General features: G+C 35.2%; 2 protein-coding genes across 3 annotated transcripts; one reads left to right on the forward strand and one right to left on the reverse strand.

The window, feature by feature from the left end:
- Positions 1 to 1,063: 1,063 nt before the first annotated feature.
- LOC116117157 (monothiol glutaredoxin-S6-like) lies at positions 1,064 to 1,716 on the forward strand. The gene has a single exon (XM_031403184.1). It carries the CDS (start codon positions 1,127 to 1,129, stop codon positions 1,445 to 1,447), a length of 321 nt encoding a protein of 106 aa, XP_031259044.1. The 5' UTR covers positions 1,064 to 1,126; the 3' UTR covers positions 1,448 to 1,716.
- A 5,399-nt stretch (positions 1,717 to 7,115) lies between these two features.
- LOC116117339 (BTB/POZ domain-containing protein At1g03010-like) lies at positions 7,116 to 11,710 on the reverse strand. Of its 2 annotated transcripts, none has more exons than XM_031403389.1 (4): positions 11,242 to 11,710; positions 9,771 to 9,837; positions 8,079 to 9,272; positions 7,116 to 7,948 (listed from the first exon to the last, which is right to left on the reverse strand). In XM_031403389.1, exons 1-4 carry the CDS (start codon positions 11,331 to 11,333, stop codon positions 7,409 to 7,411), a joined length of 1,893 nt encoding a protein of 630 aa, XP_031259249.1. In that variant the 5' UTR covers positions 11,334 to 11,710; the 3' UTR covers positions 7,116 to 7,408. The 2 variants fall into 2 exon arrangements, with proteins under 2 accessions (XP_031259249.1, XP_031259255.1); XM_031403395.1 differs by lacking the exon at positions 11,242 to 11,710 and adding an exon at positions 9,938 to 10,065.
- Between the last annotated feature and the right edge of the window lie 1,283 nt (positions 11,711 to 12,993).

A 12,993-nucleotide genomic window follows, 5' to 3' on the forward strand; every position in this document is an offset into this window, starting at 1 on the left:
CTTGCATTATATTACAAGCATGCATATAGCATATGAATTAATGGGCGCAAGAAAGGAATCCTAAAATGTGTACGTACGTTAAGAATCATAATCTAGCAATGAGCGTAGATAATATTTGATATTGATAAGTAGTGATGAAGTTAATTTGATTCAGTGCTGGTTTCGATACTAAAGTGCGATCTACATATAGGGATTTTGGGTAGAACTAGATATAGTTTCATTGCACTATAAAAGTGTTTGATAATTGTTACATACGGAGTGAAAGAGAATATTTATAATGGATGTTCAGGATTTGATTTGTTTGGGCAATTGGATATAAAGTGGTAGGTCTGATTCTGAAGGTATCTTCTTCTTGTACGGTCATCAGATGGTCTTTTATAACAATATCTTATCGGAGGCAGATATAAGATATTACCCTTTAACTTTATAAGAAGCATCTTTACTTTTACAAATTTCCCCTTTGTCAACTTTCCATCGGTTTTACTTTTCTATACTCAGAAAAATTGTTTCCCTATTGAACACTAATTAGGTGAGTTTATCAAATGTAAAGATGAAGATTAAAGAATATCAAAGTGGCCGCATGGAGCTCATCAAACGGCATTATCTTATTTGTTAGATCGATCTCAGTGATATATCCAAGTTCCACATGCAAGAGAATAGTTATTATTCAAGATTATGGCTGCCTTCTATTTGCTGCGCACCATCTAGATAACTAGTTTCTTTCCATTACCGGAAGGTCAGAAAGTAATAATAGTCACTCGGGGATGTGTGGAATTTCCTGGAAGTCCCATTCTTCATATGTCAGTAAATATACCTTATATTGTACATTCGTACTGCTCTGCAACTTGTCGTTGAATTTGCAGATTCGACAGAAAAGAGCTTATCATAATCTCTAACGTTTTATTCCTTTCGTGTACTGATTCTATCTGGGAAAAGAATTTGCATGACAAAAATATGTAAATTAATCCAGTTCACCACACCGACAGTCAAGTTGACTTATGAATCATTATAAATAGGAGTTCAAGTTGCTCACAGCAAACCCCTTTCAACTCTCTCAGTTAAGTTGAGTTACACACACTCGAATCAATTTGCAGCCTAATATTTTTGTTTAGTAGTAAAGTTAGCCATGGAAATGGTCACAACGTTGGTTAATGAAAGGCCAGTGGTGATTTTCAGCAAGAGTTCTTGTTGCATGAGCTTCACCATTAAGACACTAATATGCAGCTTTGGTGCAAACCCAACTGTTTACGAGCTTGATCAAATGTCAAATGGACAGCATATCGAAAGGGCATTGCTGCAACTAGGATGTCAACCAAGTGTACCAGCTGTATTCATAGGCCAAAAACTCGTCGGTGGTGCTAATCAGATCATGTCCCTCAACCTCCAGAACGAGCTAGGCCCTCAGCTCGTAAGAGCTGGAGCTATTTGGATTTGGAAGAAAAAATAACTTCCTATATCCAACTCAGATACTACTATAGATGTACGTAGGTTTGCTCATTACTATTTTGTTCTTCCTCCAGTTCTTGTTGTCGGTATCAGTACTATATATAAAATGAAGTATTTGCACGTACGGTTTAGATGCTTCTTTGCGAACCTCTTTAGCACTTCCTTTTGTGGCTGAGAAAAATCACTGTATTTTCCTTTTTCTGAGTTCCTGAAGAACTTATTATAATATGCTGTAACTTATATTAATGTAATATACCTTTGCTAAATAAAAAAAAGGAAGAGTTATGTGTACTTGTAAATTGCAATATGTTGAATAATGGATCTAACATTTATTCAGCATCACATAATATATAGTGCCTAAAGAACGTGCATACAAATTAAGATCATGAACAGAAACTGAAGATTTTAAAAAATTAATTTTGATAAAGTAGCATAGTGTATCACCAGAGGCTGAACTAGAAAGTCACGATCAACATCATATCTGCAAGAGATGACCGTGTGTTAAACACTTGAATTCAATTAAAAAAATAATTATCATAATTATCAACTAATTTATTTGTCTTGCAATAACATATTCTTATATGACGAAATGAAAATAACAAGAACTAATTTGAGCTCTATTCAAGCTCCTTATCTTGAGCATTTCTGATGGTAAAGAGGATTAGAATGCATAGTCACCAGTCACCTTAAACCATTCTCTCAGACATATAACTTCTAATTGAAAGTCAATTAAATGTTTTCAAATAAAACCACTCAGCAGCATCCACTTGAGTTGCCAAAGAGATTAGATACTTCAAAAATTTATTAAAAACTATGGCAATATCGTTAAATGCCAATCTATTCGTTACGATTCTGTCAATCAGAAATTTTGTATAGATAACTGATTCGACTCTCTCAATTGACAAACTGCAATTAACATAGGTCGTCACAACGATAGAATATTGAACCACGTGATCAAGCTAAGGTGATAACTAACAGTTTTAGAGACAAAAATAAAATCCGCTATAAGAATATAGATAAACTCAACTTGTCTTTCAGACCACGATCAATCTTGATAAGAGATTTGGAGAATAATTTAGATCCAACAATTAGATTGGCATTTGCCATTAGTTGTATGTCAATATACATATGCTTCATGCTTTTCTTTTCTGTGCAGGAGAATTTTCTCTATCTTGGTTCTATAAAGGCTTTCAAAGAAAGATGCGTCATGTTTTCAATTTTTCTGTGCTCAACTTCAATCAATGAATCATTATTGGAAGAATTTTACAGGTAGAAAAGCATGCATTACAGAGATGAAAAACTCATGATAATCCAATGTTATCAAACTACTAAACAATCTTAAAAAATCTTAGGAAGAGGTAAAAAAAAAAAAACGTGTGGAAAGTGTTTGATCAAGAACACCCACCCATCATCCATCAGTAAAAGTATAGTTTGCGGCAACAAAAAGATATTCATGAAGTGAAGGACTAACCTCAGAGTCTGTATTATTATCAAAATTGAAAATAAAATCATGCACGCCAATATTTGAATGTCTTACAATATATATATTTACTGATGTGAGCACATTGTGTCATCTCCAATACTAAATAAAAGTAACCCAGTAAACATTTATTTTAAAGTTGATAGAAATGACATTCTAAAACTTCGAAGCACTCACAATTGAGCTCAGAAATTCTACAAAATTTGACTTATACAATCATTCATTCTATATACTGCAACCCGTCCTCACTTGTGAATAAAATCCTTTATAACTACGTTTCCCTGATCTAGGTTTGCATTTCTTCGCCAATTCTCAACTGCTCTGTTAACTGTAGCATTTGCGTGTCGTATCTCCTCAGCAGAGAACTTGTGCTCTATAATTCCCAAGGGTCCAGACTGCAGAACTTTAACCACGGTTTCCATTTCAGCCTCAAGCTGCCTATAAGATAAGAAAACGAAACAGCAGGTAACATAGGTTAATAGAAGAAACAAAAAGGCATGAGGCTCTCATAAGAATATAAACTTACAAACATATAACAGGAAGAACATAAAGTTCACCATCAAACATCCCACTTAAAAAAGGATTCAATCATCCATAATAAACAATTTTCTATGATCATTAAACAGAATAGAAGCCACAACAACAATTGATAACTAACATTTGAAACAGGGTACTCATGTAAGCTTAAACTCAGTGCTGATTTACATTTTCTGGAATGGAACTTCCAAATAATGAATTCCCACTTTCAAATTCCAAGAAAACTCAACAGTCCTTTAAACTTTATAAACAACCAAAAACGCACCCTTCCTTTCAACTTTACAATATGGAAGAGACAGTTAATCCCATCTCTCCAGACACTGACAATTCGAGACACACAAAAGTGATAAAATTCCATCTGTTTAAGAAAGAAATAAGTTTCTGCAATCACATAAATGATAATTTTTTTTACAAAAATTGAAAGCTCATAATCTCATTAACATTAAAACTAGTGTCAAACCACCTAAATAGGATACTGTTAATCGATTAGGGAAGGATTTGAGCGAGAACAAATAATAAATCTCGTATTTGAGCAACTATTAAATTCGTCATCACAATAACAAAATCAGATTCCAATCAGCCTTGATCAACATTGCAAATAATAAGAGAATTGAAAAACAATTATGGTACGAATTCCGATAATATAAAATTAAAGCACAAAACCCTAATAAAAAGAATGTAATGTATATAAGCAAAAGATAAAACCTGAAGAGCTTTGAAAACGGAAAGGCGTTGCCTAGCCGAGATAAAGATGTGGGCATATCTCTCTGCTATTTACACACCTTTTCTCAGTGTGATAGGAGAAAAATACTTCCCAGTTGACACACGGAAAGCTCGGACCTTCGACTGTTTTACATTTAGCGATTTACAATCAAAACGGTGTCGTTTCGTACGTGTCCCTATTCCTACACAGCGACTTTCAAATCAGGGGAGTAAAACGCCATCGTTCCCGTTATTTAGGTATTCCAATTCCCAGGGAGCGACTCTCAATTAGAACGCCATCGTTTAACGTATTATGAAGAGTAAACGACTTTTTCCCACCCGAATAATAGCTTAATGACACATTTCCACCCATAAACTTTTAAAATATCACTTTACTACTTAAATTTATATTCCGACAACGAACAAAGAGCAAACTTGATCCAAGTTGTTGGGATTTTTAAAAAAGGGAGGCCGATGAGTCTTTTGGTAGTGAAATGTTGGATTTTGGTTATTAAGATTAATTGGAATTTGACCTGGGAGAGGCGACTGTGTAAACCTTAATAGCTCGATTGCCGACAATTGGCGGGATCGACGGGAATAGAGTTTAAGGGGTTTTGGTGAGTGATGATCAGGGAAGAGAATGGTAATGGTGTATGGTCGCAACAATGTTGGAACTAGAAACGAAATATGAATTTAGATAGTAAAGTTGTATTTTAAAAATCCTTGGGTGAAAAGTGTCATTAAGCAATTATTTGGATGAGAAAAAATTGTTAACTCTATTTTAAAAAATAAAACGGTATTGTTCAACCATTTTGAAAAATAAAACGAACATAGATCGACACCATTTCAATCTATTTTAAAAAAATTAAATTAAAATGGCTACATAATGTCATCGTTTAACCTATTTTAAAAAATAAAAAGACATCGTTCAAACAATTTTGAAAAATAAAATCAGCAACAGAGCAACACCGTTTCAACCTATTTAAAAAAAAAAAAAAAAAAAAAATCATACAACCTAGGGGTGGAAAAAAAAATCCAAAAACCAAACTGGACCGAAAATTCAATTTTTTTTTTCAGATTCGATTTGGGATAATGGGTAAACCAAATATTCAGTTCGGTTTAGGTTTTTTTTTTTTTTAAAAATGGTTAACCCGAACCGGATTGCTAAACCGGTTTTAAAAAATATATATAATTTTTTATTTTTCAATTTTAAACAAAGTAACAAACTAAACCTTAAGTCTAACCTATTCCCAAACCACTGAACCACACCTCTGTCTCAAACCTCTATCTTTTGCACTGGCCATTTCACTCATCACTGCCAGTTGCCGCCTGTCGTCTTTCCAATCACCGTCGACCTTGAATCTTCCGTGAATCTTCACTTGACAACACACAACAGCAGCTGCAGCACTTCAACAAGTCTCCTCCAGTCCCGATTTATTCTCATTTCTCTAGCAAACCGTTGTGTTTTTTGCGCCGACAATAGCTACCATCTTTCCAGCCATCATCGATCGTCATCGCTCGCCCTCCGTTCACTGCCAGCGCCGACGACAACACTACAACAGGTTGTTCCCTTCGGTTCTTCACTTGCCGACTGGGTTTTTTTAATTTTTTTGTTTTTGTATAAAATGATGATTGATGAATCCGGCTAGGTTTTGTATGCAATGATGATTGATTCAATTTCTATCCCTTTGTTTTGTTTTTTGCTTGGATTTCTTCTATGATCTTGCTAATGGGTTGGTAAATTGTAACCTGCTATGTAAATGTATTTGCTGATGGGTTGGTAAATGTATTTGGGGGTAGAGTGTCTTTGATTAGAAAGCAGTTTAGGGCTGATGAAGTATACAAAACCACATGAGAATGGGCAGATTTAGAAATCAAATAAATCTGTTTTATTTTGTTTATCTCTTCTCTGCAACAATGTCTGTTTAAATAAACCGGTTAACCGAACCGATTTTTCGGTTTGGTTACAAACCGGCTTAAGTGAAAAAGCAATACGGTTTCGGTTCGATTTTTCACCTAAACCGAAATCCAATTCGGTTCAAATTTAGGATAAACCGGTTCGATCACCCCTAAATTACAACCATTTTAAACCTATTTTAAAAAATAAAACGGCATTATTCAACGATTTTAAAAAATTAAAATGGCTACAGAACACGTGTTTAACCTATTTTAAAAAATAAAATGGCATCGTTCAACCATTTTAAAAAATAAAAACGGCCTATTTTAAAAAATAAAACAGCATCATTCAACTATTTTAAAACAGCATCGTTCAACCATTTTTAAAAAATAAAAACGGCGATAGAACGGCCCGTTTCAACCGTATTTTAAAAAAATTAAAATCAAAACGACGACACACCGCCCATTTCAACTTATTTTAAAAAATAAAAAATAAAAATGGCTACAGCACTTTACCGTCTCAAAAAGTATGAACAACTCCATTGGGGATCAAAGCCAGAATCTCTGTTTCCGTAGACCAACGCCTTATCCATTGGGTCATGGAGTCCAATTATCTCTAATATTTTTTAAATCAAAATTTAGATAAGTTTTAGAATTTTCATGAAGTTTTTATCATAGGTTCTTATCTGTAACCGCGAAAGCGTGTCTGAAATTATTAATGTTAAATCTAAGGATGAAATTTTTTAACTTTAAAAACTACTGGGAAAAGTATAATTATGCCAAACCTAAAAGGAATTTGTAATAGCAGGACAAAGAAAACCTGCATATAAGCGAGTGTGAGTTAGGCGGAATAGAGCACACAGTGAGACATGCAGGATGCTACCCAGCTGAGATGAAACCAAGCTCTTCATCTTCAGCATAGCATATTACGACAAGCATCGTTACAAAAATCTATTTTGATCGAAATCTCTCTACTTTGGATCCATGTGCCACCTCGGTCTGTGATGAAATATTAGTACAAGTAAATTAGAATATGTGAATATTTTTCCTTATTTTTTATAATTGGAGTTGGAGATTCGTTCAACATACAAAAGTAGATGATATGAAGAGAGAGGTATGAAAGATTGTTAAACTATACTTCCAACTTTCTAATACTTGTCACACTTACGACCAGACATAAACATACAAGTTTGATTCAGTACTGCCTTCCTCAAGACTAGTTCAAAATGTCAAATGCAATGATGATCTCACAGAACAGGGCAACCCAGAATCAACACTCAAAAAACTAATGCAATCACACTAGATATAATACTATACACTCTTTTACTTATTCACACTATTACACAGTTATGACACAGAGTGGCGCCATCGCTTCTGAAACAAGAATCGATTTTCTGAATTTGCCTTTCCTCCTATTGGCTTCATACCATTGATCTTGAATAGGGCATTCAGCTTGCCTAATTTTTTGGTCAAGGATTTGAATAGCTTATTTGCAGGATGGGATCGTACTAGCTCTTGTTTCATTGACACATGGTCCTTTTCTAGGTCGGTTAGCCTCATTCTCATTCTTGCAACTTCAAGCTTTAGTTCTCGGTTCTCTCTTCTCACTGATGCATAATTATCTCTTGGAGAAATGGCTCCACTTCCTGCTCCACTGCTTGAACGTTGAGGGAATTGACTGTTTATTGAACCAAAGAAGAACTGATTGTGCCCTCCACTCATTGCATTTCGAAGCCTGATTTGTTCAAAGTATAGCACTTGAACTGCCATTTGCACTGGTAACCTTTCATTTTGTGCTGCATGACTGCAGGCTTCTTGTGATAGTTTCTGACAGTCTATTGTTTTGCAGAGTCGGTAGCGTTCAGAGTCCTTAATATTTGGATGAACCTGCATATAGAAACAGATAGGTTTTCAGAACTGGTCTCCAGAGAAATTAAATTCAAGGATGAATTAGTTTTGCTAAGCAACTGCCACATATGTAAACAAAAGAAAACAAAACAGAGAGAAAAATTCTCACTTTGAGGAAGATATCCACTGCTCTGTATAATCCATCGCTTACTATTCGAGCATGATCTGGAAGTAGTTCCGCTAATGCTATGAACTTTGATGGCATCAAGTTGGAGTCTAGTGCAACTTCTGCAAGATAATTGTCCAATAACTTGGACACCTTGAGAATTGAACTTTGTTTAGGAGATCCAGGGCTGTCGAAATCATAAACCATTTCACTTTCATCTCTCATATGATTATCTTCATCGTCATCTTCATCCAACTTCAAAAAATTGGAGAAGATCCTCAAGATGGAATCTGTATCATAAATAGTGCTGTGGTTGTTTCCGTGTGAATTGGCTGGGATAAGGATGTCTTCAAGAATTGCCTGATCCAGTTGAAGACCAATACGCCTCTCTAAATCGGATCTGCAAGAAGTAGTTGCCGATGCTGTTATTGCTGTTTTCAACAAACTTGAAAGAAATGCCATTGGAACTGGACTCTTCCTTGATTGAGTTGGTAGTAAGCCAACTATTGCTTCAACAATGACCCTTTGTTCCTTCTGCAACTCCAAATCCAACAGACTTCCTTTGACTAGATGAGGATCCCTGACAAGACCCTGAACAGAATTATGAGCATAGTTTATTAAAATTTTGCTGATCATATCCTGTTTTAGACCTTTTGACTTTACGGCAGATAGAACCCGTTGGAAGAAATCCAGATTAAGCACTGCAAGAGACTTTCCCCACCAATCAGCTGGTGTTTCTGGTTCAGTGTTTGGGGCATGTTTTGAAGGGAAGTTATGGTCAAGCTTTAACAAGCCGGAGGTGAGCTGCTCTTTACACGCATTATTTGCAATTGCGTTAATGAGCCTGTTAACAAGGTTAATCTCTTCCGATACGGGCAAGAGGCTTTCACAAGAGTGAAGAATGGATATTGAGTTTGATATGTTAGAGAACACCATCTCCTTTAGATAAGCTTCGGCTCGAGTCTCCAAGTTTTTCTCCGCAAAATCTTCTGTCATTTCCAGGAAATGGGCTGCACAACGTAGCATTGCAACATTTGACAATGTAATGTCAACATTTACTCCATAGCAGAACTTTGCAGCAAGCTCAAATGCCTCTGGTCCACCGGGAACAGCTGACAGATTAACGCGTGAAATTTTTGAATCTTTTGCTTCCAACAACAATTTACGGATCCTTCCACTTCGAGAAACTAGAGGGAACTGCAAGAGAATTGAAACAATATGACTAGAGCTTCAAGTGAGGTTCTCTTTTCCTTGAATTCTTTTGTCTTTTATCTTCAGTTTTTTCTCATTCCTTTTAAGTATTAGCATTTAACTTTTCATTGACAGAAATAGATTTATTCTACACAAAATACTCTGCAAGAACTTTAACAGGAAATATAACTTTTCTCTTCCTAACCTCTTGCACAACTATATGGAACTGCCCTGTTCACAGTTGTATAATGTGTACACGAATTAGATAAATCTATATAAACAAATCAGTATTAAGTTTGCAGTTCCCTCAAAAGGGTTCCAACAATAATAAAATCAAAATAATCCGATTGATAAAGAATTCTAAAACTTTTACATATTGATTTGGACATGCTGAGTTAATATATATAGTTATTGCCACTTGATAAAAAAACAACAACAAAGAGTACAGTAAGCAAAATTCATAGAAAAAAAGCACTACAATTGCTTAAGCCAGATTGTTTGTACCTTGTGAAGTGCAAAGCTTGATGCTCCAACTTCAATAGTAAGGTCACTAGAGACATCAGAAATCGGCCTGCAAGATATACAGTAGAGTAGTTGAAGATGTATTTCTTCACATAGAGACAAGAAAACTTTATGAACGAAACAAATAAATAAACACAACGCAGGGATACATTTTTGTAAGTGCCAATAATTTAGAAACCATGTAGGGGCTTCTGCTAAAGGCCTGCAATCTCATGTTTGAACTCATGATCTCTAGACAAAGAATTCTGTCAAGAGTGTTATCTTTTTATATACAGTTAACATCTTAAAACCTATGGTCACTATAATCCTTCTTGATTCCTGTTTCGACACATATGGCCCACACTTAAAAAATGACAGCTCAGTTATTAAACCATGCTTGACTAGACTTCCAGCAATAGTTCAGGGAATAAGGTAATATTTGTTGACGATAAAAATTGAAAGAGAACAATCCCAGAACTAGTTGTGCCTGGGAAGCGGAAACAATATGGCCATTTTACTGAACTGCATAGAAAAGATCAGAACCACATGGGTCCCTTTACATTTACTAGATAGCTGTGAATATTGTTGCCTTATGTATATCAAGTCAAATGTAATGAAATGACATCTAAATCCTCCGTGCGCATTTGAGGGCCTGTCGATAGTAAAAGCATGCAAGTTAACAGTGCAGGATTGTAATATATTAACCCAGCAGCCTCGTGATACTGTCATTTGGTTGGAGAGCTTTCAAGGTCAAGATCACAGGTTTGATCTCTATCAGATTCCTTGCATAAAGTGTACACTGAATTGTTGCTTTCTCGTATTACCATACGAAAATCTATCTACCAATGTTACAATATATTTAAATCAAGCGTAAAAAAGTAAAAAATCACTAGCCTGATTGACCCTGCTGCAATGAAATATAAATCCTATTCATTTTTTTAGAATTGCTTTAGGATTGTGTAAATTCAGAATTGAAGTCAAAGTCATTAGTACATATTTCTCTCTGAAAAGAACTCTGTACGTAATTGATGGCTAAACTTGTAGAAGTAACTTCTACAAAATTGATCACAAGAGGAAATAGATCGAAATTTCAATTTCACTTCAAAGTTTTAGAAAGCCGAAATTTCAATTTCACTTCAAAGTTTTAGAAAGCAAAAGAGTATGTATAGCGGTTTTAGTACTGGCACAATACTGCCAGTGATTACAATAGACTTATCAACCAAACAACGCTGCAAGATTTCATACTTAATATTCTACGCTAGAACACAGTACCCGCTTTCACAATCAAGTTATAAAGAGATATGAAAATGCAGAATTAATGAGAATACCTACCACCTGTTTAATTGCAATGGAAAGTAAGTAGAAACTGTAGTATATAGATATTAGTAGACATCAATGGCAGTATGCCAATTCATGGTTATTATTAACAATAGCAAAAGTAGTAATAGACAATGCTAAGAAAGAAACTATTTACCATTCAGTGGCATGCCTTATACTGGAGCTTGGACGAAAAGATCTCTTCCCTGATATACTTGGCTTCAATTCACCAACAGTGACAACACCCATCTCCTCTTCAAAAATCTGGCAGTTCAGCCTTAGTTTTCAGTCTGAAACTTGTGTTTTCCACACCAACCCCACTAACAAGTGTCTCTCTCGCAAGAATCTAACTGTTTTAACAACCCATCTCTTGTCAGTTACGAAGCAGAAGCGAGTTTATTATTCTTGTGGTGACAGGTTGTTTAAGGACGCCTTTCTGCCTTTGTTTTTTCTCCCTATAGCTATGTAGAAAGAGAAAGGTGGAGTGAGGTGAAAGTCACATGAACCCATGCAGAGGATTAAGGAGTAGTGATGAGTTTGAAATAACCTTTAATGAGTGTTTATAATTTGCCTAATCTAAAGTCAAGAATGTTGCAGGTGTGCTTACACTTTTCGGTGAAAGGTAGTGAGAATGGCCTTTTTACATAGTTTTTGTTTTGAAAAATTGCAGGAATTCTGAAGGGTTGCAATGCTTTTAGGGTTTGTAATCATGCCTAGTGAAAGCTACCCACATAAAGATTAGTATAAATTAACACTATATTATGTGTAAAGCCCACTAAAGTGGAAACTAAGATGATGAGTTGGATGACATGTTATAATGAGAACCACAGTGAACCAACTAAACCTACTTTAATGTGGGGGCAAATGTAGCTTTTATGTCAGCTTAAGAGGCATGTTTGTGTAACAATAACAATAATCTTGGCTTTAGGGGCTGCACATTTCTGTGCCATAAATACTAAGAATGTCAAAAAGGCAATTCCTCCAGCCAACACCAACTATAAATACTGTATACTCTCATATATGACTAATTTTTGGCACAGCCAGAAACAAAGGCTTGATATTGATATAATTGAGATTAGTTCATATTACATCGCCCACATATACCTACGCATTTATTCCTTTTATCATCCCAATAAATAAATGTGATCCTAAAGAGGTGACTGTAGGATTAATCATGACAAAGATTGCATCGATCAGGTGGTAATGATGGTCCCATCAAATTGGTGTTTTTGTGTTGCCATTTACTTATTGGTAGGTGGCCTTTAACCTTTTATTTAACAAGAAAAATCTGATGTTCAACTGGTTTAGATCATTCATCGTATTTATCCTTCACTTTCTTTCAAGGGAAAAAAATATTGTCACTGGATCGAGATGACTTGTACTTAATATTTTATCTTTTGCCTTTACGCTGTCTTCTGTTTGTTTCCCCATCTCTGGCAATCTGCTTCCATTTTCTGGCTCCTTTGGAACAGGACATGAAAATTCACTGTTTGAAGTATAACATTAAATTCTACCAGAAGTTTAAAATATATGTATATATTTTATTTCTGTGTCTTGCAGAGGCAAATAATAAGACTGCCAATTGAAGAATTAATAATGAGAGTCAAGAAAGGTAGCATAATGTTTGAGTGGGCAGTGGAGATACCTTTTATAGCGTAGACCCAGAACTGAGGTGGGTGAATGAGTTATAAACATGGAATCTTACTTTGAAGTTTTAATTTTTGTTTGTGTGGGTTCAAACTCTTTGGGGAAGGCTTGATTTTCCTGTATAATCCTTGAATTTGGAGAAAACTAAAGGGAAACAAAAGCTAAAAGCCAAACGGATTTTTTCTTTTTTTAATATTATTCCTTCTGTTAGTACACATGAAGGTGAAAGCAGTATGAATGATTAATGGAGGTGGTGAGCAAA

Source organism: Pistacia vera, unplaced genomic scaffold (assembly GCF_008641045.1).
Source record: "Pistacia vera cultivar Batoury unplaced genomic scaffold, PisVer_v2 Contig123, whole genome shotgun sequence".
Lineage (NCBI taxonomy): Eukaryota > Viridiplantae > Streptophyta > Magnoliopsida > Sapindales > Anacardiaceae > Pistacia > Pistacia vera.